Source organism: Petromyzon marinus, chromosome 12 (assembly GCF_048934315.1).
Source record: "Petromyzon marinus isolate PM22_M1 ecotype Great Lakes invasive population chromosome 12, UKy_Petmar_22M1.pri1.0, whole genome shotgun sequence".
Lineage (NCBI taxonomy): Eukaryota > Metazoa > Chordata > Hyperoartia > Petromyzontiformes > Petromyzontidae > Petromyzon > Petromyzon marinus.
The window spans coordinates 7,635,554-7,661,504 of NC_133678.1; the positions used below are offsets into that span (position 1 = coordinate 7,635,554).

General features: G+C 44.3%; 1 protein-coding gene across 9 annotated transcripts in view; it reads left to right on the forward strand.

The window, feature by feature from the left end:
• LOC116941609 (receptor-type tyrosine-protein phosphatase kappa-like) overlaps positions 1 to 25,432 on the forward strand; it is a 135,322-nt gene extending 109,890 nt beyond the window's left edge. For all 9 annotated transcript variants that reach the window (XM_032952820.2, XM_032952824.2, XM_032952822.2 and 6 more), the window contains 10 exons: positions 1,734 to 1,850; positions 3,983 to 4,137; positions 6,492 to 6,627; positions 7,150 to 7,299; positions 11,843 to 12,016; positions 13,691 to 13,822; positions 14,817 to 14,942; positions 16,071 to 16,231; positions 17,514 to 17,649; positions 19,369 to 25,432. In XM_032952820.2, coding sequence (XP_032808711.2) covers positions 1,734 to 1,850; positions 3,983 to 4,137; positions 6,492 to 6,627; positions 7,150 to 7,299; positions 11,843 to 12,016; positions 13,691 to 13,822; positions 14,817 to 14,942; positions 16,071 to 16,231; positions 17,514 to 17,649; positions 19,369 to 19,422 — 1,341 coding nt within the window. In that variant the 3' untranslated portion in view covers positions 19,423 to 25,432. The remainder of the gene's footprint in view (positions 1 to 1,733; positions 1,851 to 3,982; positions 4,138 to 6,491; positions 6,628 to 7,149; positions 7,300 to 11,842; positions 12,017 to 13,690; positions 13,823 to 14,816; positions 14,943 to 16,070; positions 16,232 to 17,513; positions 17,650 to 19,368) is intronic.
• The last annotated feature ends 519 nt before the right edge of the window (positions 25,433 to 25,951 follow it).

Sequence of the window (25,951 nt, forward strand, 5' to 3'; positions counted from 1 at the left end):
ATATTTTCCAGAATAGTTCCCTTTTTAGGTAGCTGCCTTGGTAAATCCGTAAGGATCCCCATAACATTACATCTTTAAAAAGGTGTGTGTGTTTTGACATTTACATGTAGTTCTTTCCCTTCTTCCCATAATGTGTCATGGATGTTTTTGCACCTCGGTGACAACCAAAATCTTGGAATATAGGTTGTCTTCCATGGATGGGAGTAGGAAGACTGCTTGAGATATCAACTAAGTCAACGAAACAGGGCTTGATATTGGGGTTGTAGCTGGTACTAAGGCAGGTTGCTAAAATAGAATAAACCCAGTTCAAAATATTATTTGACTCATTTAGGTATAGGTAAAAGTGCAGGTCTGTAAATTACTCACCAACGCCACTGCTGGAGGGAGACCCAGAGAGCCCCCCTCGAGAGGGTGTTATGGTCTACTCTTGGAAGAGGTGGTAGTTACCACACGTGACCCACCGCTATCTTAACTGTGGTGGACGCATTTATACTCCTGGGTGGACAGTGGTGGGGGGCATTTAATAAACGTGTCCATTGTTTCAACTGTCCCATCGAGAGATTGAACCGGCGACTTCTGGATTGCAAGTCCAGTGTGCTAACCATTAGATAGCAGCATGCTTGGCATTTATTAGTATTAATTGAATTCTACTGCGTTACAAACGTTAACCTTTGAAGTCATTCTCAAATGGGAGTGTGAAATAATTAATCACCGAAAACAGTTCATTGCACAATACAGAACAATTGATCTCAGTACAATATTCTGCATTGGTGTAATGTACACATCTACAAGCATTCTTAATTGAAGTGAAATTATAGCGACACGAAAACAGCGTTTTATCTCAATTTGAAAGTGCTCATTTCAATTCTATTCCAGCCTTGAAACTCAAGCAGAGCTCAATGCTCTTACGCTGTCACTATTACCGTGGCGAATTAAATTGCAGAGTTGATGGTTAAGTTGGTTGCTATTGAATACAGGAGCTACGGTCTGAACGATGCCATATTGTTGCATTCTCCGAATGTTACCATCTCATTCGCATATCCTTTAATGAAACGAACACACGCGCGTGGCTGTTGTTGCCGCGATGGAGCGATGCTCCAAGATTTTGTCCGACGCAACGTCCACGATAATTGTCGAGTTATTTTTTCTATAGAATGTCGTCGTGGCGTGATTATCGTTACTCATTTACTTTCCATTCAATTTCTATTTTCTGACGTGAAATAATAATGACGTTTGCAATAATGCAAGTAAAAAGCAAGCTCTCACCTCTTAAATTAATTCTTCGTAAAGTATAGGAATAGGTTTTACCCTTTTAACTGGCACAAAAAACTGACACCTTTATTCAAGGCATAATTTACAGTGTGTCCAATATATGACATCATCATTTCTGGCAGCACGCACGTCATAAGCATTATTCTATAGCTTGCAAAGTTACAGTGATTAAAAAGTCTCAGGGCAGACATATGTTGAGTGAATTGCAGTCGAATCCACTATTAAATCAATCTTTATTCGTACATTAAGAACATCACAGCACCAAAAACTAGACGATACACGCTTTCTTTTAAACAATTGCAAAGGTACAGGAAACTGATGGTGATCATTGTCAATAGATCGTGAAATGTACTATCCTATCGTAAAAAAACAATGGCATCCTGCCAGCCCTTGTGACTACTGTTATACCCACAGTTGTACTCAATAGCAAAATGTATGTGCTCATTGTATTTATCCGCCAGATCAAGTGTTGCAAGTACTGGCCCGATGGCAGTGACGTGTATGGGGACATCAAGGTGACACTGGCAGACACGGAGATGCTGTCGGAATACATCATCCGAACGTTCCGCGTGGAGCGGGTACGTACGCGTCAAGCCGTTTCGCTAAAATCTACCGCAGCCACATCTTGCGTTCACTTTGCCTCGGGGGGGGGCGGTTATCCTTTTTGGCTGGCGTAAGATTATGTGTCGACGGGACTACGCGCACATTGCTTCGCTTGGATGTTAGTTTTGATGGGTTTTTGTTTTTAGTTGTTCGCGCTTCATATTTCTATTTGTTTCCTAGATTATTTATTTGCTTTTTCGTGCATCTACGTTTGGGCTACCTTTTTGGTCACTTTATATATCCATGTTGTGAAGGTAAACGTATTTTGTTCGTTTAATAAAGGGTATTAATATTATATTTGTTGTTCATGCACCCACTGGAATTCTCATCTACCTCAAGTAATGTTCACTTTCTGTATTAATAAGAATGAAGATGTATGGATAAATACATTCACGTACTAACAGTGGCAGCATTTATTTGCATGCATCTTCCATGTTTGCTAGGAAGTCCCATTTGTTTCGTGAGAAATTATCCAAAGCAGGTGGCTAATTTGGCCATCAAACTGACACACGGTGAACTACTCTTAATTAATGTTTGCAAGCAGATGGGACAATCAAATTAACGTCGCATCCAACGCAAGGTTACGTTTGACAAAGTGAAAACATTTCAAAACTCCGGGTTTCCAAAAATAGGCGATTCAAACACCGATTGAGTATAGCAGCTTCTGTCACGATTCCACTGCACGAGTGGAGTCAGCTCACTGTGCTCTGAACCTGGTGAACAGTTTCATTCCTGCCCATACCTGGCATCTGTGCAAGTGGCCCATTTATGTGCCCTTCTCCCCTTTGCCAATGTACACTGACCAGCTTGCTGAAGTGTGGTCAGATAACCCCCATAACTGACACTGTGTGGGGGAATCCATCCAGAAGTGGTTTGAAAATGGGCTGCAAATTATGTTTTGAAATAAACATATCACGAAGACTAATACACAGGTGTATCGCTATGACTAACGTCACCCTTAATTTGTTGAAAATGCACATCAAATATAAATGGATGGTGTTACGTTTACCTGAAATATTAAAATCCTGCTTACAAATTTATGTGCAAACCTCACCAGCTTGGTTATAAAGGGATTTCATGGGTTCTTTATATGTATGGAATTTTGATACTAGATAATGGCTGTGAAGCTAATGTAGTTTGGGCCTGCTTTTTGAATGTTGTTCTTAATCCTTGACCACAAAAAGTGTTCACTTTTGGATGCAAGAGAACCCTAGCCAGGGTTGTGCAGAGTGGGGTGTAGCAAAAGGAGTAATTTGCTCCAGGCTTCACAAAAAGTAGGGCCCCACAACGTGCCTTTGTGTTTTTGTTGCTAATAAATAAGGCGGTCCCATATGGTATCCAGCCTCAGTCCTCCAGGGACCCTCTAAGATGGCCCTAACCTTACCCCATCGATGTAGTGCGACCGTGTGACTGGAGCTAGCATACCAACGTCCTTTTTTGTGATTCATTTATAAAATAACCAATTAATTCAAGTAAGCGTTGATGTGGGAGCAGGCGCCGCATCATTCACGTACTTCTCGACCGTGAGTTAAACGAAGTTGTGAATAAAACAGTTGTTTTAAAAAAAAGTTTTTTAAAGGAGTTTATTTAATTTTGGGCAGGAAACGGTATTACGGAACTTATATTTGGGTAGAACACGTCGCTAGAATGTATTATGCCCTGTGGTCAAGACTGACATCAAGAGTGGCAGCCAAAGGATGGAACTTGCTCCAGAGTGGCGAGGAAATTAAATCGGCGTTTGTGCAGATATTAGATGGATTGCGACATCACTGGGCCATGAGCTTAAACAACGATATAGTAAAAACGATGTTGTATTTACCAGGTAAGGCCCACTGAGCTATACAGCTCTTTTCCAGAAGCAATCTGGCCACAAATGAAGTGGCTTATCACGTGGAAATGTATATCATGTTTCTAGATGTGGAGGGAAAGCCCAGAGAAAAATCCATGTGAACACAGGGAGAAGTTGCAAACTCCAAATTTACAGCAGGCGTCAAGGGTCGAGATCGAACCCACGACCTCATGTATACCAGGCGAGGTAGTTACGGCTTGGGGGAGTCTTCATCCAGCAGCGGATTGACCATGGTTGACGATGTTGTTGTTGTTGCAGGCAGGGCAGGAGGACATCCGGGAGGTGCGACAGTTCCACTTCACGGGTTGGCCTGACCACGGGGTGCCGTACCACGCCACGGGACTGCTCGCATTCATCCGCCGCATCAAGGCCCTCGACCCGCCACACGCAGGGCCTCTGGTTGTCCACTGCAGGTGAGGATCTGGCACCGGGACCGTTTGTGATGCGGAATCAGTTGCTGTTTCGTGTGAGGTCTATATATTAGCCAGGTTCAAATGAATTGGCAGTCGATAAAAGGTCACAGGATACTGTGTAGAACTCGGCAAGGCAGTATTGCGGTTAGGAATATAAGGTTGCAGTTGCCTTGGGATAGATATGGATAGGGCTCCACTTTGTCATGGTAATATTTAGTAACATTCATCACCCAGATGTGGGGGTAAAAACACTCACGTAAAGGTGAAAGAATACGGGGAGTGGGGGTGGGGGGCAGTGGCCTCCCTAACATTTTCTTTTTCAGTGACTTAACAATACTCTTCTCTAAATCAAAATAAACTGTGGAAATTACCTGTCGAATTTTGCTTTCTTAAACTCAAATGGCTAACTTAGGCAATATTCTTAATTTTGGGGGGGGCTTTTCAATAAAAAATACGATGGAAATATGGTGCTCCCAACTTGCATAGGGGGACAGCCCTATGCCACTCCCTCCCTCGCTCCCTCCCCTCCCTCCTACCCGCCAAATGTTTGGTACAAATTATTCAAATGTGTGCCTTTCGTGACCAATGTGACCTCCATGCCAAAACCATAGCCTTGTGAAGCATATAAGAGGGCAACTTGTGAAGACAGACATGCGAGTAGCACCCAGAGATCGGAAACGGAGAGGAAGACCTAAAGTCAGAGGTGGGATTATATAAAGAGAATGGGGTTTAAACTTTACAACAGCTGTGGCATCTCCCAACAGTAAAGAAGGGAGAGTGGTGATGCGTGCTGGCATCAAAGACAATGGCTGTGATGACCTCCACGACTCTCGCCGGGTGATTTTTTTCCTTTCAATTAAATTTCAGAGCTTTCTGACAAACAGTAGGCGTATCGCTTAGCGGACTCGCACACACTTGAGCGTCTGCCCGACTGGATTCTTAACGGTGGTCCTGGAACGACAACCTAGTAAAATTAGCAATCTCTCAAGAGCACTCCCGTGGGTGTGTCACTAATGATTTTGTGTTGCATTAATATTGCAACCTTTTCTCCCTGTGACCCAATCAATCCAGCAAGTCTTTATTTAGAATCGCATAAGAGCCCAGCTGAGGAGCCATGGCCCTTTTTTTCTCAAGGGATACATGCATATTACATTATTTATACACTCTAAAAGAGCATGTCAACTTTAATTTAACACATATACATCATTAGCCATGTGCATTCTTCTTGTCTTGCTTAAACGGAAATGCAGCGTAAAGAAAGCAGCGCACATTTATGTGCGGAGTGTGACTGGCATTTGCTCGTCTGGAAAGTTACAATTTAGACCACTTGGGGCCATTAAACAAGTGTGCCGTGAGTCGTGCAGGGACGGTTCTGTATTTTTTTGTGGAACCGGCCACACGTGAATTCCAAATTGCGATTCTTTTTATTGTTATTCTTTTCCCAATTCGGAGAATTTGCAGGCCATTCCAAGACAAACAAAAGTGGTGAAATGAAGGCCACAAGAACAACACGAATTTGTCCAAGAACAAAATGAATATAACAAAACAATGACGAGTGGATACAGTGAGTGGAGGATGAACCCGTTGGTGTGATGGTGTTAGTGTAGATGTGACGGAGTAGGTGGTGTTATTATTACAGTGGCGTGAGTGATCGTGATGCTATGTGGCCATGTTGCTGTGATGTGTAAGTGGTGTAGAGGTAATCCGAGAGTGGTCTCGAAGCAATGCAGCAACGTTGGTTTCGTAGTAGGTGTGCCGTCGTAATGTGGTGAGTGTAATTGTACACATCAACTCCAGGAGCATCGGTTAGACCGACTGAAAAACCCTGCGAAAAAAACCCGAGGACTTTAAGGAAACCCAAGTAACTGAGGCACATAAACATTTAACAGTCACGTAGGCAAGAGTGAGTTCATTTTTGGAGAAAAGAGGGGGTCGGGGGGGTTATTAAATGAGTTTGCATATCAGAAATAGGAGACTAATGTACACCACTTAGTAAACACCCCCAGAGGAAAAGAACTAATCCTAACCTTGGAAAGTTGTTATTAGTTTCCCGCTGCTTTTTTTGTAATCAAAGGCTGTGAGTAAAGACACAAATTCTGGGGCTGACCCTAACATTAATCGTGAAACATTGGCAGCAGCTGGCAGTGTTGCCACTGCAATAAATAAATAGGGCCGAGTGCGTGACACACAACAGGCGTACAGCAAACAACGAACGACGCGAGAATGGCATTGCACGGCCGCGGCGAAGAGACACTCAGACGTCGTGAAAGGCATCCCGTGACTCTGAAGTGACGAGGGTATTCCTTGAGACGTGACGCGTACGCGACGATGCTTTGGTGCCGGGTGCCATGCAGTGCTGGGGCTGGCAGGACCGGCTGCTACATGGTGATCGACATCATGCTGGACATGGCAGAGAGTGAGGGCGTCATCGACATTTACAACTGCGTGCGGGAGCTGCGTACCAGGCGCGTCAACATGGTGCAGACAGAGGTACGGCGCTTGCATTCCCTTTGACTTGATCGATGCCTCTCTGATCGTAGTTGTTGTTATTATGAAACTCATTTTCGTGAGAAAGCCTCACCATGTCTCAACTCTTTTTTTTTATGGCAGGGGCCCCTGCCATGTTTTCGTTGTAGGGGGCAATGTTGCTATGCAATGCGTCCCTGGGTTGCGTTTCATCATCCCACGTGCTGGGAGAAGCTTCGTCAGTTTCGGTTCCTCAAGAAGCTCCTCCCAAGCATGTGGAGCCGAACAGCACTTGCTACATCCCGAAATCACATCAGAGAGCTACAGAGAGCACAACTGAGAAACCTGACATTGAGTAGAAATCCTTTGATGGATCGTTATGATCTTTTAGCTCCGATTTTTTTTAAGTGCCATGCTTAGTTCGGATTCACTTCGCAGAATACCACACACAGTGCAACGATTACGGCCTTTCATTTTCCAGCCGTCACCCGTTGCCGTGTGTATTATTTGTCTCGCTAAATCCCCGTGTCCCACGCCCGCGTGCAGGAGCAGTACGTGTTCATCCACGATGCCATGCTGGAGGCGTGCCTGTGTGGGGACACCTGCATCCCTGCTGGAGATTTCCGTGCGGCATACGCCGAAATGCTGCGCCCCGACCCACAGAGCAGCTCCAACCACATCAAGGACGAGTTTCAGGTACGACGGGAACAGCGCAGCCAGCGACCGTCACATTTACAGAACGTGCCAGAATTGGTTGATGGTCACCCTTAGGCCACAGGAGCTGCCACGGTGCAATGGTTAAATCGCACAAGACTTATAATCTGGAGGTCGTCAATGGCGTGGCAGTTGAAACAATGTATAGGTTTCTTCAATCTCTTGCTAATAAGCCTCATAGACTCATACATGTGCATACAACATCAACAATATTGACCATTCAGCAATGAATGACAGTGGTGTCACCACCAAGCTTTTGCCAGGCTACGTGCACTTTAAGACCATGTGACATTCTGAAGGCAGGCGGTCACAGCAAAAAAGCAGATGTTATTGTGGGGTAACTGTGCACCACCTTCACTCCTCACCGTGCCACTTGTCTGTGTTAGCCACCTGACACCCTGGCTTTTGTTGGGGTTATGACGTCTCTGCCTCTCGTTGCTGGAGTGCAGCTCAGCAAAAAAAGTGTCACGTTGACAAAAGACAAATAGTTCACTACTTTAGCCCACCGGTGTGTTGAAGAGTGAATCCACAACATTTACAGTTTGAGTACGACGTTTCGCTGGTGATTACATCCAGCATCATCGGGCAATTCGCCAGAATGGTAAAGCCCTCACTTGCTCCCGGTATTAAATAGAGCAGCAGGGTGACGTCATCATTTAACCCATTCAGGTGAAGTAATTATATAATCGATTGGTAATCAATCAATGGTTATGATTAGTAATGAGTTGTAATGTGTGTTATTGTGAATATATGCTACGTTAGTAATCCGTTAATTAGTATGTGTTTCTCCTATAAGGAATTGTAATATGTATTATTTAATAATACGCTTCCAAGCCGCACTAAGCCTATAGCTATCAGAGTGATTAAAATTATTTTTATTTCTCTCAATTTCACTGGATTCTCTAATTAGTCTTTGCCAGTAATAATTAGTTTTACACGACACTTCAACGTTATCAAAATCAATTGAGTGTCCTTGTTGACAAGCATGTTCTGCCACTGCCGACAGTTGTGATTGAGATAATTTAATATTTATTTGGTGTTCTTTTAGTCTTATGCTGATGTTACGTCCCGTCTGTCCAATATAGCATCTGCCACATAAACAATTAATCCGATATACACCTTCTGTTGATAATTTAGGTAATTCGTCTTTAGTGCAAGATACTAGTTTTTGAATGTTGTGTACTGTACCAAATCTTACCGTAATGTTTTGCAAAACACGGGCTAATTTGTCAGTTACTCCTGAGATATAAGGAATTTTAATTGTTTAAAAAATCTGATCGCTTTCAGCAGTGTTGCTTTGCGATCGTGATTTGGCATTCAGTGCTCTGCTAATTTGAGTATTATTGTAGCCAATCTGTCGTAATGCTTCTTTAACGTGTTTGATCTCTCTCACTAGACTTTCACCATCTGACACTGTTTTAGCCCGATATATGAGCTTCTTGATAAGAAAGAATTTCTGAGCTGGATGATGATGCGAATCTGCATTCAGATAGGCATCAGTGTGCATTTGCTTTCTGTAAACGCTGTGTTATTTTACCGTTTAGGCCATGTCCAAGAAAAATATCTAGGAACGGGAGTGTGTTATTCACCTCCATTTCCATGGTGAACTGGATGGCCGGATTTTGTGCATTGAGATGATTTAGAAAATCAATAAGAGTATCTTTACCATGTGGCCAGACAACCAAAGTGTCATCCACATATCTAAACCAAAAAGATGGTTTTAATGTGCTCGAGGCAAGTGCTCTTATTTCAAAGTTTTCCATGTACAGATTTGCTATAGCAGGAGATAAAGGAGAGCCCATTGCTGCTCCTTCCTTTTGTTTAAAGCAATCCCCTCTCCATAAAAAGTAAGTGTTATTTAAACAATGGTCAGCAAGTTTCGGAATATCTTTTGGTAAACCTGTATTCTTTACTAGTGTATCAAGTAATTTAAGCGATTCATTCACTGGAACCTTATTTAAGACCGGGAGCAAGTGAGGGCTTTACCATTCTGGCGAATTGCCCAATGATGCTGGATGTAATTACCAGCGAAACGTCGTAGTCAAACTATAAATGTTGTGGATTCACTCTTCAACACACCGGTGGGCTAAAGTAGTGAACTAATTGTCTTTTGTCAACGTGACACTTTTTTGCTGATTGACCGTGTCGGGTGGTGGAGGGTTACGACACATTTATAAATAACGCGATCTAGCCCAAAAACCTTTATTATGAATAATATTGGTCGCGAAAGCCTACGTGTTAAACTGGAGTGCAGCTGTTGCCAGCCGTCAAGTAGCACATTTCATGCCACCCCTTTATAGAGCTCAATCATGAGACTCTGGTACCAATTATTGGCTTGCCAATTCAGCTCCAAATCCTCCTGTTTTCCAGCCTTTTCCATACCCATTTATGGGTTTATTTCTCTTTGAATATTTTCCAAGTCACCGATAGACTGGAGTAGGTATGTGGCTACTAGCCTCAGGTTTACTGGGTGTGGTGTGCCAGGTTCATAATTATTTACAGAGTCGCCAACCCGCACAGACCTGGCTGAAATTGAGTCCTGTATATTTCCAAACAGAAGCTGCTTGGGTATGCAGTGGCTGGACATGTTGGCTACATAAACCAGCCAACACCAATTTGCTTGCATGCCAAGTAACTCAATAAATGGCACTGTGTCCAAGTCCCTCAATTAATTGTGAGCTCTTCCAAAACCCAACTGCATTAAACCCAGGACAGATATTAAGCAGTCCATCTTGAATATACTCTACTATATGTTATTCTTTAATGCATCGTCTAAATGCACTCGATCTTATCAGATCTTGAGAGATTCGTATGTATGTGGAACTTCTTTCACACCGCGCGTAGCCAATCGTGCTAAATCGGAGGTGCGGGAAGGTAACGTCGGTCTCAGCCTGGATAGTACTTTGTCGATTTACAACCAAGGCTTGCCAGGTGTTGTAGGCGTGGAGCTGCAAGGTGGCTGGCACAGGCACTGCTGAGCATCTCACCGCCTTTGTACATGTGGTCGCATTCCTCTCGGCTCTCAGGTTTCCTCCAACACGAAGCCAAAACACTCATTCGTGGCTTTGGCCAAACATCCAAATGCAGCACCATCCACCGTATTTGCACAGTGGATACGACATAAAAAATGTTTCTGTTCGATCTCCTGGCCCAGCAGATGAAACAATGGTGCAAGTTTCTTAAATTCCCCCCCTCCGGACTGTGTGGTAGGATAAAGTGTGGGTATGTCCGAGATGCCTGGTCAGCATGCAGGTCAGTCAAAATATCCTCTACAGGTGTAGCACCATAGATGGAACGGGGGGGGGGGGGGGGGACTGCAGCGCCAGCCCAAGAGGGGAGGGGCTGTTGGGGGCTGCTGGGGGCTCAGGATCCCCAGACAGCTAAGCCCCTTGGCGCCCCCAACGGGGGGGGGGGGTGTGGGGGCTGCGAGGAGGGGGGTCTAGGATCCCTCGAAGCCCCACCCCTCAATGGGCAAGGGGCATACAAGGAGACCACCCCAGCCGATCGGAGACCAGTTGAAGACCGAAGCCAAAGACAAGCTAGATAGGACCCTGGACCCCCTCGACCCGCTGTCCTTGTAAGGGCCGGGACACTGTGCGGGCCAGTGGTGGGACACTGGGCCAGTGGTGGGACTCTGGGCCAGTGTTGAGACTCTGGGTCAGTGGTGGGACTCTGGGCCAGTTGTGGGGCTCTGGGCCAGTGGTGGGACTCTGGGCCAGTGGTGGGACTCTGGGCCAGTGGTGGGACTCTGGGCCGGTGGTGGGACTCTGGGCCGGTGGTGGGACTCTGGGCCAGTGGTGGGACTCTGGGCCAGTGGTGGGACTCTGGGCCAGTGGTGGGACTCTGAGCCAGTGGTGAGACTCTGGGACTCCCGGCCCCGTGCCCTTGTAAGGGCGAGGTCCGAGGAAGCCAGAGGTCTAGACCCGCACCTTGGCTGGGTGGAGTCAGGGGTAGCCTCCCCTAGGGTAATTATAGCGGAGGACCCGAGAGCGTTGCCAGTGTCATGGCACGCTAGGAGTATGCTGTGTCCCTAGGCTGTAACAGTGTATGAGGAGGACTGTTGGAGTGCTGTATATAATAAAGAAGGTACCTATCTGAAGTGTCTCCGGAACCCAATACACAGGCATTCCCTTGGACTCCCTTCAGTGGAGGTCCTACCACCAACAGTGGTGTGAGCAAGGCTAAACTAACCTTTTTTATTTCACCAAGTAAGGCCGACTGCGCTATACAGCTCTTTTTCAGAAGCGACCTGGTCACAAATGATAGCTCAACCAAGTGGCTTATCGCGTGGAAATTTATAGACTCTTTCTAAATGTGGAGGGAAAACTCGGAGGACCCGGAGAAATATCCACGCGACCACGGCGAGAGCGACATTCAAATTCCAAATTTACAGCAGGCGTCACGGTCGGGATCGAACCCACGACCCTAATACCAGGCGAGGTGGTTAACATCTCGCCACCACAACGCACCGCACCGTAAGAGCGAAGGGAGACACCGCAGTGCTCCTGTCCCCTTAACCCCGCAGACCCTGAATATGGTGACGCCGCCGCTGCGAGTCGAGGACTGCAGCATCGCCCTGCTGCCACGGAACCACGAGAAGAACCGCTACCACGACGTGCTCCCCCCCGACCGCTGCCTGCCCTTCCTCATCACCATCAACGGGGACAGCAGCAACTACATCAACGCGGCGCTCATGGACGTAAGCGGAGGGACGCGCCGCGGTGCGGCCCCGCTGTGCGAGGGGAGGGATGGCTGGGGAAACGTCTCCAACAGGGGACGATCAGGAGGATGACGAGGGTCCGTGATGCGAATGGCAGAGAAAGCCACCGCACCTCCGATTAGCACGGTTGGCTACGTACGGTGCGAAATAAGTTCAACATGCATACGTGTATATTATACACGTACAACGCGACGCTCGCGAACGTGGGCTGTGTTATTTGGCGCGGTTTTGTCCGTGCGTAACTCCACGCTGCCTTGCCTGCTTTGTTACATGCAGGACTATTCATTTCCAAGATTCCCCCCTGATTTATAATGACCTTCTTCTCAACGATTGGTTAAATGTGCAAGCGATGGTTCCATATCTTGCAGGAATATTAAAAGATGTAATAAGTTGTGGAGATTCATGCAAGACCTGTCGAGGATTTGAACTATAATGTTGTTTTTCATAGAATGTATCCCCACTATTTTAATTGGGCATCTGTAAATGGATCGCTATATTATGCATGGGTTTCCTGGATTGGATTTTTTGCACTAACATGTAGCAATTCATCCTTTGGTTTTAATTATTTATACTTGAAATGTAGCACAATAAAATACATTTGTAGACATTTCCCTTGGAAAACGTGGCCATGTACACCTGTTCTTCCCTTGGCAAACATCACAGCACGTCCACCGCGGATCATATTCATAACTATATCTAGAACAAAAAAGTTTTGCCGGCTGGCTTGCGAATGGAGAAAGCACGCGGTGGTGAAGTTTCCGCCCACACCGACGCGATGGAATCACCCGCATGCCACAGCATTGAGCGGAGTTCGTGCGTCGCTGCAACACCAAAAAACGCCCGGGAAGTGCTGGTATATAATTAAAAAAAGCTTTGCGGGCTGCGTGACTGGCTACGCATCACCCAGTGCCTGGAGCCACGCGGGTAACAGCATGGACGGGGGCAAGGGGTGAAGCCCTGAGGGTTGTCACTCTTGAGAGGGTGGCACTCAGGGGTGGGGACATTGGGGCCGTCGTTCCAAGGACGGGTGCTTTTCACATCGCATGCAGTAGAAATGTTGCTGGCTCGCGGGAGGTTGCTAGTATTATACAATTGCTTTCGCATTTAATTTTCACAAACCGTTTCTTTGCCTAGGGTAGCCCCTATCGTGCTGACATTTTCCATTCGTGGTTTTGTTCTTTTACAATATAAACAACCGGTTGTGTTTAAAATAGTTGTGTTTTTGTTATTTAAAAAGAAAAGCATGGATCACTAAAAAATTCTACACAAGTGGTATTTATGATGGAAGGATGCAAATTTAGGCCGATAACAGCTTGTTGCCCCTAACTGAAACCCTGTTACGTGCGTGTGGATCAGGGCGACGAGAACATCTGCCGCAGTGCGCCACCCGTCCCGAAGCCTAATTGCATTACGGAAAAGTGACAAGGTCATCTGTAGCCAAAAATACAACAGCAGCTGCGTTGCACAGCTATCAATCATGACTTCAGTTTGTGCACTGCAGCCGACCTTGGAATTGTGCTAAATCAGGTTTAGCTGGAGGCAAGTCGGTGATGGGCACATTTTTATTAAGCTGCCCACAGTGACTTAATAACGTTGATTGTAATAGTTGTCATGAAATGTTGTCCACCTCTCACGTAATTAATTTCCGTTCAGAGTTACAGACAACCGTCGGCATTCATCGTAACGCAGCACCCACTGCCAAACACCGTGAAGGACTTCTGGCGGCTGGTATTCGACTACCACTGCACCTCCATCGTCATGCTCAACGAGCTGGACTCCAATAAGGTACGAGAGGGCAGCACGTCCTGGGTATTTCTCCTTCGGTGCGCTAATCTACGTGGGCTACAGGCGATGCAAACTTTTGTTTTATGCACAACTTGCTCGTAAATTCGTAGTTTTAGCTAAACTTTTAATCTTCTATTTTACCAGGTAATGCCAAATGAGCTATGTAGCTCATTTACAGAAGCGACCTGGCCACAAACGATAGCTCAACGAGGTGGCTTGTCATGTGGAAATTGATAGCAGCCAAACACTCTTAGACACATTTTTTCTAAATGTAGAGGGAAAAACCAGAGGACCCGGAGAAAAATTCGCGCGACCGTGGGGGAGAACACGCAAACTCCAAATATACAGCAGGCGTCAGGGCCAGGATCGAATCCACGACCTGTATACCAGGCGAGGGAGTTAACACCTCCTAGCCACTGCGGTGCCCTAAATGGTGCTGCCTCATGTGGCTAATTTATTAATGCACAATGTGCACTCCTGAAGCTTAACGGTGTCATCATGAAGTACATGTTTGAAAGTCCAAGTCAGCGTGGTTTCCTGCTCAGTTGAGCAAAGGAGCAGTGGCTCCCCTTCTTTTTACCGACAAGCAAGTGGTGGTCATTTCCACATTGCTATGGGGCGGAACGAGTCATTCCATAGAAAAACCACTACCATATCTTGACTTATCCACAAAGTGGCACTCATTTTAATGACCCCAACCAGGATTTGAACTCACAATCTTCCAATCGCAAGCCGCACGCTCTCCCGCTGCACAGCTTGGATGGGTTATATTCATTTACTGGGTATAGACATTAAGTAATAAGAGCAATGCCTAATAGTATTTGAAACAAAAAGTATGAAATGTGTCATTTGTGTTATTGCATATGCTGTCAAGTTGAGTTTAGCAGAAACTTTTTTGGATTGTGTCAAAAAGGGAGTGGGCATGTGACTTGTTTTTGAGTTTCCCAGGTGAACGATTGCTCTAACAATTCTGTCTGGCCATGCTCCGTTGCAGTACTGTCCTCAGTACTGGCCAGAAGAGGGCATGCTTTGCCACGGACCCATCCAGGTAGAGTTTGTGGCATTCAACATGGAAGGAGACATCATAACAAGAACTTTCCGCATCTGTAACGTGGCCCGGGTAAGAACGCCGTGGTTCAAAACACACAAACTCTTTGACAACGGACCCTTCTTGCTAGTATTCAAGTATAAGAATAGGTTTGAACCTTTCTGGCAATAAAACGGGTGCCAGAAACGGTAAAACCTATTATTATGCATCAGATTTTTGTTCAGAGTTTCTTCTTTCAAGATTTTGCCACATACTACTTGCGGTCATCTTCAGCAGTCACCTTCGGTCATCTGGCCAAGTGTTGGCTGTTGTTAGTATTTGTCTTGCAGTCTAGCTGACTCATTTATAGAAATTCTGATTTGATCAGCACCTGTGAAATGCGGTCACTGCCTTCTCCATAAACCTATTGCTCTGTGTCCATCTGATCCCTGGGTGGCTGATTAGTTATGTAGACTTGCCCGGGTTTGATATTTATCCCAGATGAAAAAGAGATAAGTGAGGAGCAAGAAGAAATGTGGGAAAATATAGAGAGGGCTGGGAAATAGAAGAGAGGGCGAGAAGAGAGAGGAGCCACTCACTTGCAGTACCACCCTGCCAGTAACCCTCACACTCGCTTGCACCATTATAATATCAATAATCCCACTGGCCTTAGTTCAGGTCAAGAATTTAACCCAATTGTCTATATCTTGGACTATGGGATCAGTACAGCCAGGCTAGGCTGCCTTGGAAATGCCGAATGTCCCATTCCGGCCCAGTTGCCACTGGCCATGGAAAAAAAATAGGTTTAAGGCTGGCCGTTGATTCAGATGGCCAATACGATGCCTTTCAAATTGTACACGATTTGTAAAAGTGGGCGAGCGAAACACTTTTAAATCCAGATTGAGAACTAAATGTCTTTAGAACTCGTTTTTGTGTTTAGTTTGTTGTCCTTCCCCCCGCACCTCCGATTTAGCACGGTTGGCTACGTGCAGTGTGAAATAAGTTCTACATACGTGCACACACACACGCATCACCAAAATGTATCATGGAAAATGGCCGGCGAATAATGACGGTGCCAATGCCAGCCAAGGCACGGAACGCTTCTGCGAGCTTGCGGGGGAAAGGGGGGGGGGGGAAGCCTTCAATCCAGCAGTGGATCGACCTTGGCCGACGGTACGTTGCAACAATGACGAATGGCAAAAACACTTTGCGGTCCGGCAGCCGCAGGATGGCTGCCGCATGGTGGAGCAGTTCCACTACCTGGGCTGGCCTGCCGGGCGGGAGGTGCCGACGTCACGGCACTCGTTCCTGCGCCTCGTGCTGGCGGCCGAGCGCTGGCGAGAGGAGTATGGCATGGACGGCCGCACGGTGGTGCACTGCCTGTGAGCGCCATCGTCTCTACCCCCCCCACCCACCCCGACCACACCAACCCTCCCCCCCCCCTCTCACCAACCCCCCCCCCCGCCTTCTGTCTCTCCCTCTCCTTTCCCTTATGGCCACAGCAAATAATAATGATGAGAATTATCTCGGTTTTTCCCATAGAGCAATTCGCACGAGGCATCAAAAGACGCTTTACCATCGTTGTAGACAATTGCGGTTCGAGCCCAACGGCCGCCCTGATTAATACTGCGCGTCTGTTAACCGTAAATATACGCGCTGCATGCTTCGGCAGTGGATCAAGTAACGTAACGCGAAAAAGAGTAGACCGTGTCTGCCGACGTTGCTGTAAATGTGTGCCCAATTTGAATCGTGCTGGCTAATTGCTTAAGTTGGGCTAAACCACAATGCAAAAGCGCTAACTACTGGTAGACTATACCCGTCTGTGAGACGTAGCACCTTCTTGGCAGCCTTGCGATACAGGAATAGAGTGAATACCATATGTACCAAATTATTATTACGGAATTAGTTGAAAAAATAATGGCTATTTACAAAGGTCTAGTTAAATAAATGGTTATGTTGGTCAATGGCATTCTTTTGATTCAGTAACCATATCACTCAGCTTAATAATATATAAATTGTATTTATTTAAATGATGAAAAATACATTAACATGCTGCGTACCTAGGAATAGGTTGAGTTGAGCAGAGTGTAAATGGGGCGGTTAATAAAATGTTTTTTTGGATTTAAAAAATGCAATGTTCTAAAACAAAGAGTAATGCCAGTTTAAATAATGCAGATATTTAACTTAATCTGAGTACAGAAGGCAACAGAGTATTTGTTTTAACTTAAAATAAGTAAAATTTTGATGTAAAGCTTTCGTGACTGCAGGGATTCATATTCTTGGTTCTTTCGGTAAAGTCATGTAGAAGGGAAACAATAAAATAATAAAAATATATAACAATAAAATTCTCACGACATTTCGACTGCAACACAAGCAATCATCATCAGGTGTGAAAACCACAACAAGAAAATTTCAAGAAAATTTTAAATTTTCTTGTTGTGGTTTTCACACCTGATGATTGCTTGTGTTGCAGTCGAAACGTCGTGAGAATTTTATTGTTTTATATTTTTATTTTTATTATTTTATTGTTTCCCTTCTACGTGACTTTACCGAAAGAACCAAGAATTAAAATGAGTATTTTAACTTTATATCAGGTTACGCTGCATTTGCTTTGGTTTTCCTTGAAACGTCCGTCGCACGTGTGACTTATGATCCCCGACGCAGCAATGGAGCTGGCCAGTGTGGCACCTTCTGTGCCGTGAGTGTCGTGTCCGAGATGATCAAGAGACAGAATGCCGTCGACGTTTTCCACGCTGTCAAGTCACTTCGAAACAACAAGCCAAACATGCTGGAGACTCTCGTAAGTCCAAGACGGCTCTGAAGCAACGATACTGTGTGCTGGGTCATGGTTAACAACAGTGTTAATCACTGAAACTAGAGACCCGTGGGTCCTGGATTTCATTGTTTTGCCCATTTTCATCACGTTGTGGGAGAACTCGGTGCTTTTTCCACTTGCATAAACATTCATTGGTTGAGAAGACCTTAAAAAAAAAACAATCCAGGACCCTCCTGAAAGGTGTCCAATGGCTTTCCTTGATCAATACTTCGATTATAATCGCTTATAATCGACGTATTTACCAATTATCATTATTAGGTGAAACTCATACATATGAACTTCACACAGCCTGCGCATTTATATCCATCTGCCATCTTGCCACCTTGCAACCTAAGTCAACAATACCTGGTTAAATCTTGACTTAAAGCTTTCGTGACTGTAGGAATTCATATTCTTTGGGTCTTTCGGTAAAGTCACGTCGATAGGAAAAATAATAACAAAAAAGAGGGCCTTTTTCCCTCTCTTTTTTCTCCTGATGACGATTGCTTGTGTTGCAATCGAAACGTCGTGATTATTTTTATTATTTTTTTATTTTATTATTATTTTTCTATCGACGTGACTTTTACCGAAAGACCCAAAGAATATGAATACCTGGTTATTCCACTTAACCAGATTCAAGCGTGCTTAGCTTCTGGGATCTGATAAGATCAGACGCTTCTCGGGGTGATACTTTCCCACTGTAAACAGCGTCAAAATATAGCCAACACTTAATGGGTGGAACTGGTTAAAAATAAGAGAGAATTCAAAAAAACCTCTTAAAATGTATGGAGCCATGAAAGTTGTGGTCAAGTTGCAAAAGAAACGGACCGTGAAACCAGTGCACAAGTGAATACTCACAAATATAAAACACATGATGATGATGTCCGTATTGTGCACCCTTCATACACATTTTCACTAAAGCAATGGATTTCTCCCATGGTCCAAATTTGAAAATACCCACAAATTAGTAAATTTTAATCTGTATCGAAACCATCGCCCCCAACGGCAACAACCTGCCGGGATCCTCCCGAGAGCAGTCTTTGAGACCGAGTGAGGCTTTGCAGGGTAAATAAAGATAGTCTTTGTTTTATTTTAGACATTTTAGCAATGCCCTTCGGAAATGGCAGTCGGCCAATGTACAGCAAAGCTGTCTGGTCTGAGCAGTGCCGCGAACTTTTTGGGCTGTGGATGTAAATGATCATTTGCACCACGAGAGGGCACCGTTTCGTTATAAATGAGGAACTTCGCTAAAAACAAACACCTCGCCTGATGGGAATCTTCGGCCGCTAGGGGGCGCCAGATTCCAGTTGTGCATCGAAGAGAAAGGCACCGTATTGAGTCATACTCTTTGGGGTCTTTAGGTCAAGTCACGTGGATAGAAAAATCAAGACGTTTCGATCGCAACACAAGCAATCGTCTTCAAGTGCATTTAGCTGACATTGATTCGGCTGAAGAGGCTGTCATGTTATCTACATGGTCCCAATCAGATGTAGACATTTTTTTCCTAGTCAATGTTAAGTGTGATTGCAAGAGAGTCTTGTCTAAATTATCTAGTTCAAATCGGAGCAATCTTATTCTCACTGAAATCAGGGCAAGGCCGGCCCTGAACAAGATCCGTGTAGCATTAGAAGTCAATTTGACAATTGGTAATGAAAATGCAAATGTTTAAGTATTTGTGTGTTTGTGTTTTTTGTTTGTTTGCAGAGTCAATACCAGTTTTGTTACGACGTGGCACTGGAATATCTAGAGACTGTTTAAGAACAAGGACACACGGGAGCATCCAAGTGAAGAGCTCAGACTTTTTTTGTATTCGCATGTCAAGGAGCTGCAGGGAGAACAAGTGAAGAATGGTTTAACCCAACGCTCTGGTCCGAGATCAGGGCTCCATTTTTTTTCTCAATTTCTCGTGGAATATTTTTTCCGGGGCTCCTATCCACAGACCACCCCCTGCCTCACAGAAGTGGCAAGAAATGGGAGGGATACATTTTTTTTCCAGAGCTCAGCCAAGGGAAACTCCGGCTGAAACTAAACTCCTAAGATGTCATCTTCTGGAGAAATTTAAATTTGGACGACACATGTAACCATATAATCAAATGTTTATAATTTGCTTGTATACTTACATTTTTTTATTGCTTGTTTATTTTTGCCATATGTTTACCATATCAACAGGTTATTGTGGTAAGATCAAGGTTTCAGAGGTGTATCTACATTTACCTGCATACTACAGGTGCGAATTGCACAACAGCACGTCGCTCTTTGCCACGTGACATCCTTTTCATTGAAATTACGTATAAAGGATGTATTGTGCAGAAGATACAATAAGTAAATTGGCAGCAGTAGAGTGTCACATTTTTTTATATTGGAGTTGATAAATGTGCAATTTCCTGAATAACAACATCAAAGCACGCTTTAACTTTTGCATATTACCCAAGTGTTGGCCAAATATTACTGTCATTACTTGGCACTAAACTTCCCTATAAAGCCACCTACCGGCACAGCAAAACTTGTAATAAGCAATGTATTGTAATGTTTGCAGTAGGTACAAAAGGCAAAGATCGCCTGTACAGCACCGGACAGCAACAACCACAAGACAACTTAGATTTAGGCCATCAATCTGTTGTGGTGAATGCCAATGTCGAGAACCTTTAAGGCCGGCATGGCACACGGAGGAAGTGGCATGGCCAACCCCTGCATGGATTCCTTTGTCTCCGCAATGCTGATGTTTACGCACCTTGCCATGGACTTATTTAGGGCCGAGTAAACCTAGGGAAGACTCAGGACCAGTACAGATATCACTCACCACTGATGTAAACTATGGCAGGGAATCGAATTTCGGTCGCCAGGTTTATGCGCCACCCGCCGAACCACATACACACTGAATACGTGCGTGTGCGTGTGTGTGTCAGAATCTTCAAACTGGAGGAATCTGATGAGCTGCAAAGCTCTTTTTCACAAGTGTCCAGTAGGGGCAGGTAGGAAACTTTCAACAACAAACAATACAAACTCACGATGGGAGTGCAAAGTATAGGGAAAGTAAGCAAAACATAAAATAAAAAATTACTTTTTAAATAAAAATAAACGTTTTATCTTACCAGGTAAAGCTCATGGAACTTTACATATAAGCTACAGTGTGTCCATATGAACCCGAATTTTGACAGTGGTGCCATGAAGGTAAGGCTGGCCCTTCGTTGTGATATTCTAGGAATTTTCCTGTGAAAAAAAAATAGATATAGGCTCATCTTGACGTTTGGCAAGATAGTGATGGTTATGCAAAATTTCAGACGAACCCTTTAGTGTTCAATTTATAGTGTATTTGTCATGGCATGAGGTTTGGTGTGGGTTCAGGTCATGTTGAATTGTAATTAAGTTGACTAATTTCAAGAAAGATGGACAACTGCGTGAAATGGTGCAAACTCTTGGGCAGGCTTTTTTCAATGTAGATGGGACAAAGACGTCTTGAAATGAGATAGTTACGGAGAGAATGTCACCGTCTGGGATAAATAAGAAAAAATGATTATTTTGGTTGAATTAGCATTTTAGTTAGAAATGCAGCATGGAACACAATGATCACGTATTGGAGAAAGTTACTTCAACATTTCTATAGATTCACTGTGGACGAAAATAAACCCAAATGTATGTTATGAGACATTGAGATAGATGTTAAACTGTTCACTTTCATATCTGTTTGAGCTGGTTCAGAGCCACAAATGTGGCATGAACGTTGGTGTCTGGAAGAGGGTTTGACAACTACATTACTGAATTTAGTTATGAATACTTAAAATTAATTAGTACAGTCAGTCCAATTGTAATGGACGCATGTTCATTTTATTATTTTTAACTGTACATAGGTTTGGGTTTGAACAGAAAGAGACTTCTGAAGCATTTTGTCTGGCTTCATGTTAACGTACATAAGAAGAGTATGGTGATTTAATATGAAGCATATTCAAATATAGTCTCACTTTGGCTGTGAAAAAGTCCTTGATTTATACCTTTATAGCTGTATGCCACCTCTTTAAAACATTCTGGTTGTGTCATACATTTGTCGTGGGGAATAAAACATGCGTACATGAAATAATCATAAAGCCTCTGTGGAGACTTACGTTAGGGAGAGCGAGAGACGTGTTGTAAGGATGCGTTATTTTTTTTTTGGAGTAAACGAAGGTCTGCAATGATCGATGAGCCAGGGAACTATAATTTATAGACATTTCCAATTTTCACAAAAGATTCCCTGAATTACCTGGAAATGACGATTTGGAAAGGGATGGATGATGATGAAATCGAAGAATGTTCACCAAATGCACCTTAATTAGATATTATAATTCGCATACTCGTTCAATAGAAATGTAGGTGTTGCAGGAGCAATGTGAAAATGTTGCATGTAAATTATTTTTCCATGTTTTTCTAAAGGAGGCATTTTTACGAAATCAAGTACAGACATTGAAGATTAATAACACGTTTTTTTAACCTTGTTTGGTGTTTTTTTTATTCTTCTAAGGCTTTGTACGAGCCTCCGACCCCGAGTATCACGTTTTAGCAATGTCGCCGACAATAACAGTCTTTGAATAATTTGAATTTGTCGTCAAACAAAATGGAAGTGCAATGTGGAAATGTGAGGACAACACAATTACGTAGAACAATAAAAACCAAAGATCGCTCCGACATGGCAGAAATGTTTAGCCAGGTTGTGCACGAGTTACTAGCGATCGTACGAGTACGTTTAAACACGCAAGTATTTGTATTAGATTAGCTTATTATTTGCAACATTTGTATTGTATTATTAAGATAACAGGATGCTTGTTTATATTGTGTGTACAATGTGTGGAGCATTTACAACGAGCGTTGATACTGCCACCACGACGGTTATTTGCCCCCATTCAGATGAATCCCATCGTTCGTCTCTAGACTTCAGATGGAGGAGCTGCTCTGTCATTGTGCATTAACCCGATGCTTGTGCAGGTGTACAGAAACCCAGTTTAGGTGCAGAAGTGCAATTTATCGCTCTCTGACCACTGCTACAGTGGGAAGGGCCTCTACATTTACGGAGCCCGAGAGAGTCCTTCGATGAGATGTTTGGCCTATCCTGCTACGATGACCGGGTGTACGTGTCGGTGCAGACTGGCTTATGGAGTTTTGTGTTTTTTTTTTATGGCGCTGCTGTGCCGTTGCTTAATTTTATCGCATGGTCACCACAGGCACCATGGTGATCAGGACTTCATGGTGATCAGGACTTCACGTGAAGGAATGACACAAATGCGCACCACGTTTTCTCATTGAAAATAGGTACATTTCAAACTATCACTGTTCTGGTCACAAAAGCAAAGTTTGTGGGGAATAATGCCCATTTTCTGTACTTTTGAGGCATAGGCAATTAGGAAATAACACGTACTACCCAGGAGGGAGGTGGGTGCATGCCGGCCCGGATATAACTTGCCAGGAACTGAAACAAGAGCGCGGGGTTGCGACGAGCAGAGCAATGCTAGCCCACACCCCAAGGGCACGGGTTCATTGCGTCGATCCACCACGCGCGCTACTCGCGGTAACTTTGCACTCTGTGGCCAAGTCGAGCTTCGAAAGGTTTTACTTCGTAGGCAAGCTGATAAATGGGGTTTGGAGGGGGCCAAATCGTGCCACAGCCCTAGCCATCTAAGAGCAAAGCGGCAGCGACTGAAGGCAGGCGTCGTGCCAGCAGATTCCCAGTCTGTGTGCGATACCTGTGGCTGGACACGTGGACGGGTCTTGAGACACATTGTTCCAAGCGTCAGTGATGAGATCCGTCATTCTGATTGCTCAGGCCACCTATTGTTTTTCATGTATTGATGTTGCGTCCACAACAATTGTACATGCTGTGTTTGGCGCACCATGCTTTGAGATGTGCCACCTTTTGATAACGTGCTCAATTGAGTTTGTGTTTATTACTTACCTTGCGATCTTTGTCAGGTCCCATGAGAGCAAGGTGTGGTAAGAGTGAGGTGTCAAGAATAAATGGTTTTGTAAATTCGGCTGGCCCACTTTTCGTATGCGATGGAAAAGTTCGTGTCCCACATAAACAAAAGAAAATCCAAAACCTAGGTGACCTTTTGGTGAAATAAACTCCCTCTACGTGAGGTTTGCATCAGTACGATTGTATAATTTCCAGCTCTCGTCAATCCATTGCTGAATTAAGCTCTCCCCAATGCCGTGTCGGTCATACTTTTACCACGCTGGTCAATGTGGGTTGGTGAGGGAGGTGGGTGCATGCCGGTCCGGATATAACGTGCCACCGATGTTGGCTGTGACTAGGAATGAAAAAAACTCAGGTTGTCGAGTTCATATTCTCCAACAACAACAAAAAAACATTTCAAGGAGTTAAAGGGACAATTCCTTTCGGCAAACTATCTCGATTGATGTATTCTCTTTCAGATGCCGGAGACTTTTCGGTAGATTTGCCTGAACAATGCAGTGCGCTAACCCCCCCAAGTCAGTTGATTAGAACTGTGCTATTCAGGTATTCATGCGATAGATTATTGATAAACAATCACCGATATGATTACTCGACGAATCTGATTAACATGAAAATTTGGAAATACATGGTCACCTCTGTTCCCAACTGTGGGCTGTCCCAAGGATAATGAATGGAGGCTCGATTGTGAGTAGCGTCAATCAGGCATTGACATGCTGGGCGTAGCTTGTTGGGCGGTTTCCTGCCTTCAGGAGGCAGGATGTTGTTGGAAGCGGCTGCATTCTACTACGAAAAGTAGCAGAATGCGATTTAGTTCACCAATTGATTTTGATCGACTTCCAGGTCTCTCTTAGATGTTGCCCCTACAAACAGGAAACAGGTACATATATAAAACAGCAGTTGGCCTCATTTTGATGAGTTTGTTGTCCTCCTGCACCTCCGAGTAGCACGGTTGGCTACGCACGGTGTGAAAGAAGTTCAACATACATACATGTACAGGGGGTCCAGATGTCTTCTGACCCCCCATTTTAATTATCTAAAACTTTGTTTTAAGTAAGGTTTATTTACAACAATTGAATATGCAAAGGGGGGAAAAAAAGGTTAGGGTTTCAATTAATTACGGGTCACCAAACATCAGATCCACCCTGTGTATAGGCTATAAGTGTGCAAAAAAATGTCGATGTCCATGGTATTTGTGATTTGTTAGAAGTTTTTGCATTTGCAACACCTCCGATTAGCACGGTTGGCGACGTACGGTGCGAAAGAAGTTCAACATACCTGCGTACGTGCACGTATTGCATAGACAACAGGTAACAGCGTGCGGCGGCAGGCCCATAATCTTTAAAAAAAATGGAGTAGACCCATCGTTATTGCTTTAAGTTTTCAACCAAAAAAGCATTCGAATGCCCCTAATGTGACACGGATAGGAAACAATAGCATCGTTTAAATATCGCTGTTTAGAAATCGGTGTATATGTCACAGTCTGCTCATTAGGTAAGAAAAAAAAATGCATCATGCTGGTCATGAATAAACACAAGGGTGAATGTTGTTTTTCTATTAACTGTATAATAATACTATGAAGTGTTTTTCTGCAGAATTTACCCGTAATTTGAACACAGAATATTAGTTTATTTTCAAAATACAAAAATATATTTCATTTGCAGATGCTACAAACGATACATCTTTGGCGTCTCGTGTTTGTATAGCTTACAGCTGGTAAATTGCACATATGACGCTTCTTGGTTTGCTTAGATATCCAGACGCATTTGATATTGTTAATACAGTACATAGTAATGTTATCGTGTACCAAATAAAGGATTTGTTTTCGAATTGGTATCATGCAAGTATTTTTTTCATCATCACAACACTGAAGCTCATTCAATATCCAGGGTGTTTAAAAAGATGGGCCCGATTTGAAATCTCTCTATCTCTGCATCCACGAACCGCCCATGAATGAAACTCTTACCACTTGAAAGGGCGGGGCATAGAGAGGGCGGGGCATAGAGAGGGCGGGGCATAGAGTTTCAAATGATTACCGCTAGATGCCTCGCCCAGCGCACAAGCAGCCCCTAGCCTCAGTCATTCGCAAGACAACACTGCCTCAACGTTGGATAGTTCGCACGGAACCCCAAGACTTGGCGCTACACGCTTTGCCCCCAAGATCCCCAGACATCACCACACCCTGCGACTTTTTCTTGTGGGGATACGTCAAAGACCGTGGTGTTTTTGTGCCACCATTAGCGACTAATCTGGATGACCACAACAACAGAATCACGGCAGCGGTGACTTCAGTGGAAGAAGACACTTTGAGAGGCGTTTGGGACGAATTCAACTATCGTCTCGATGTTG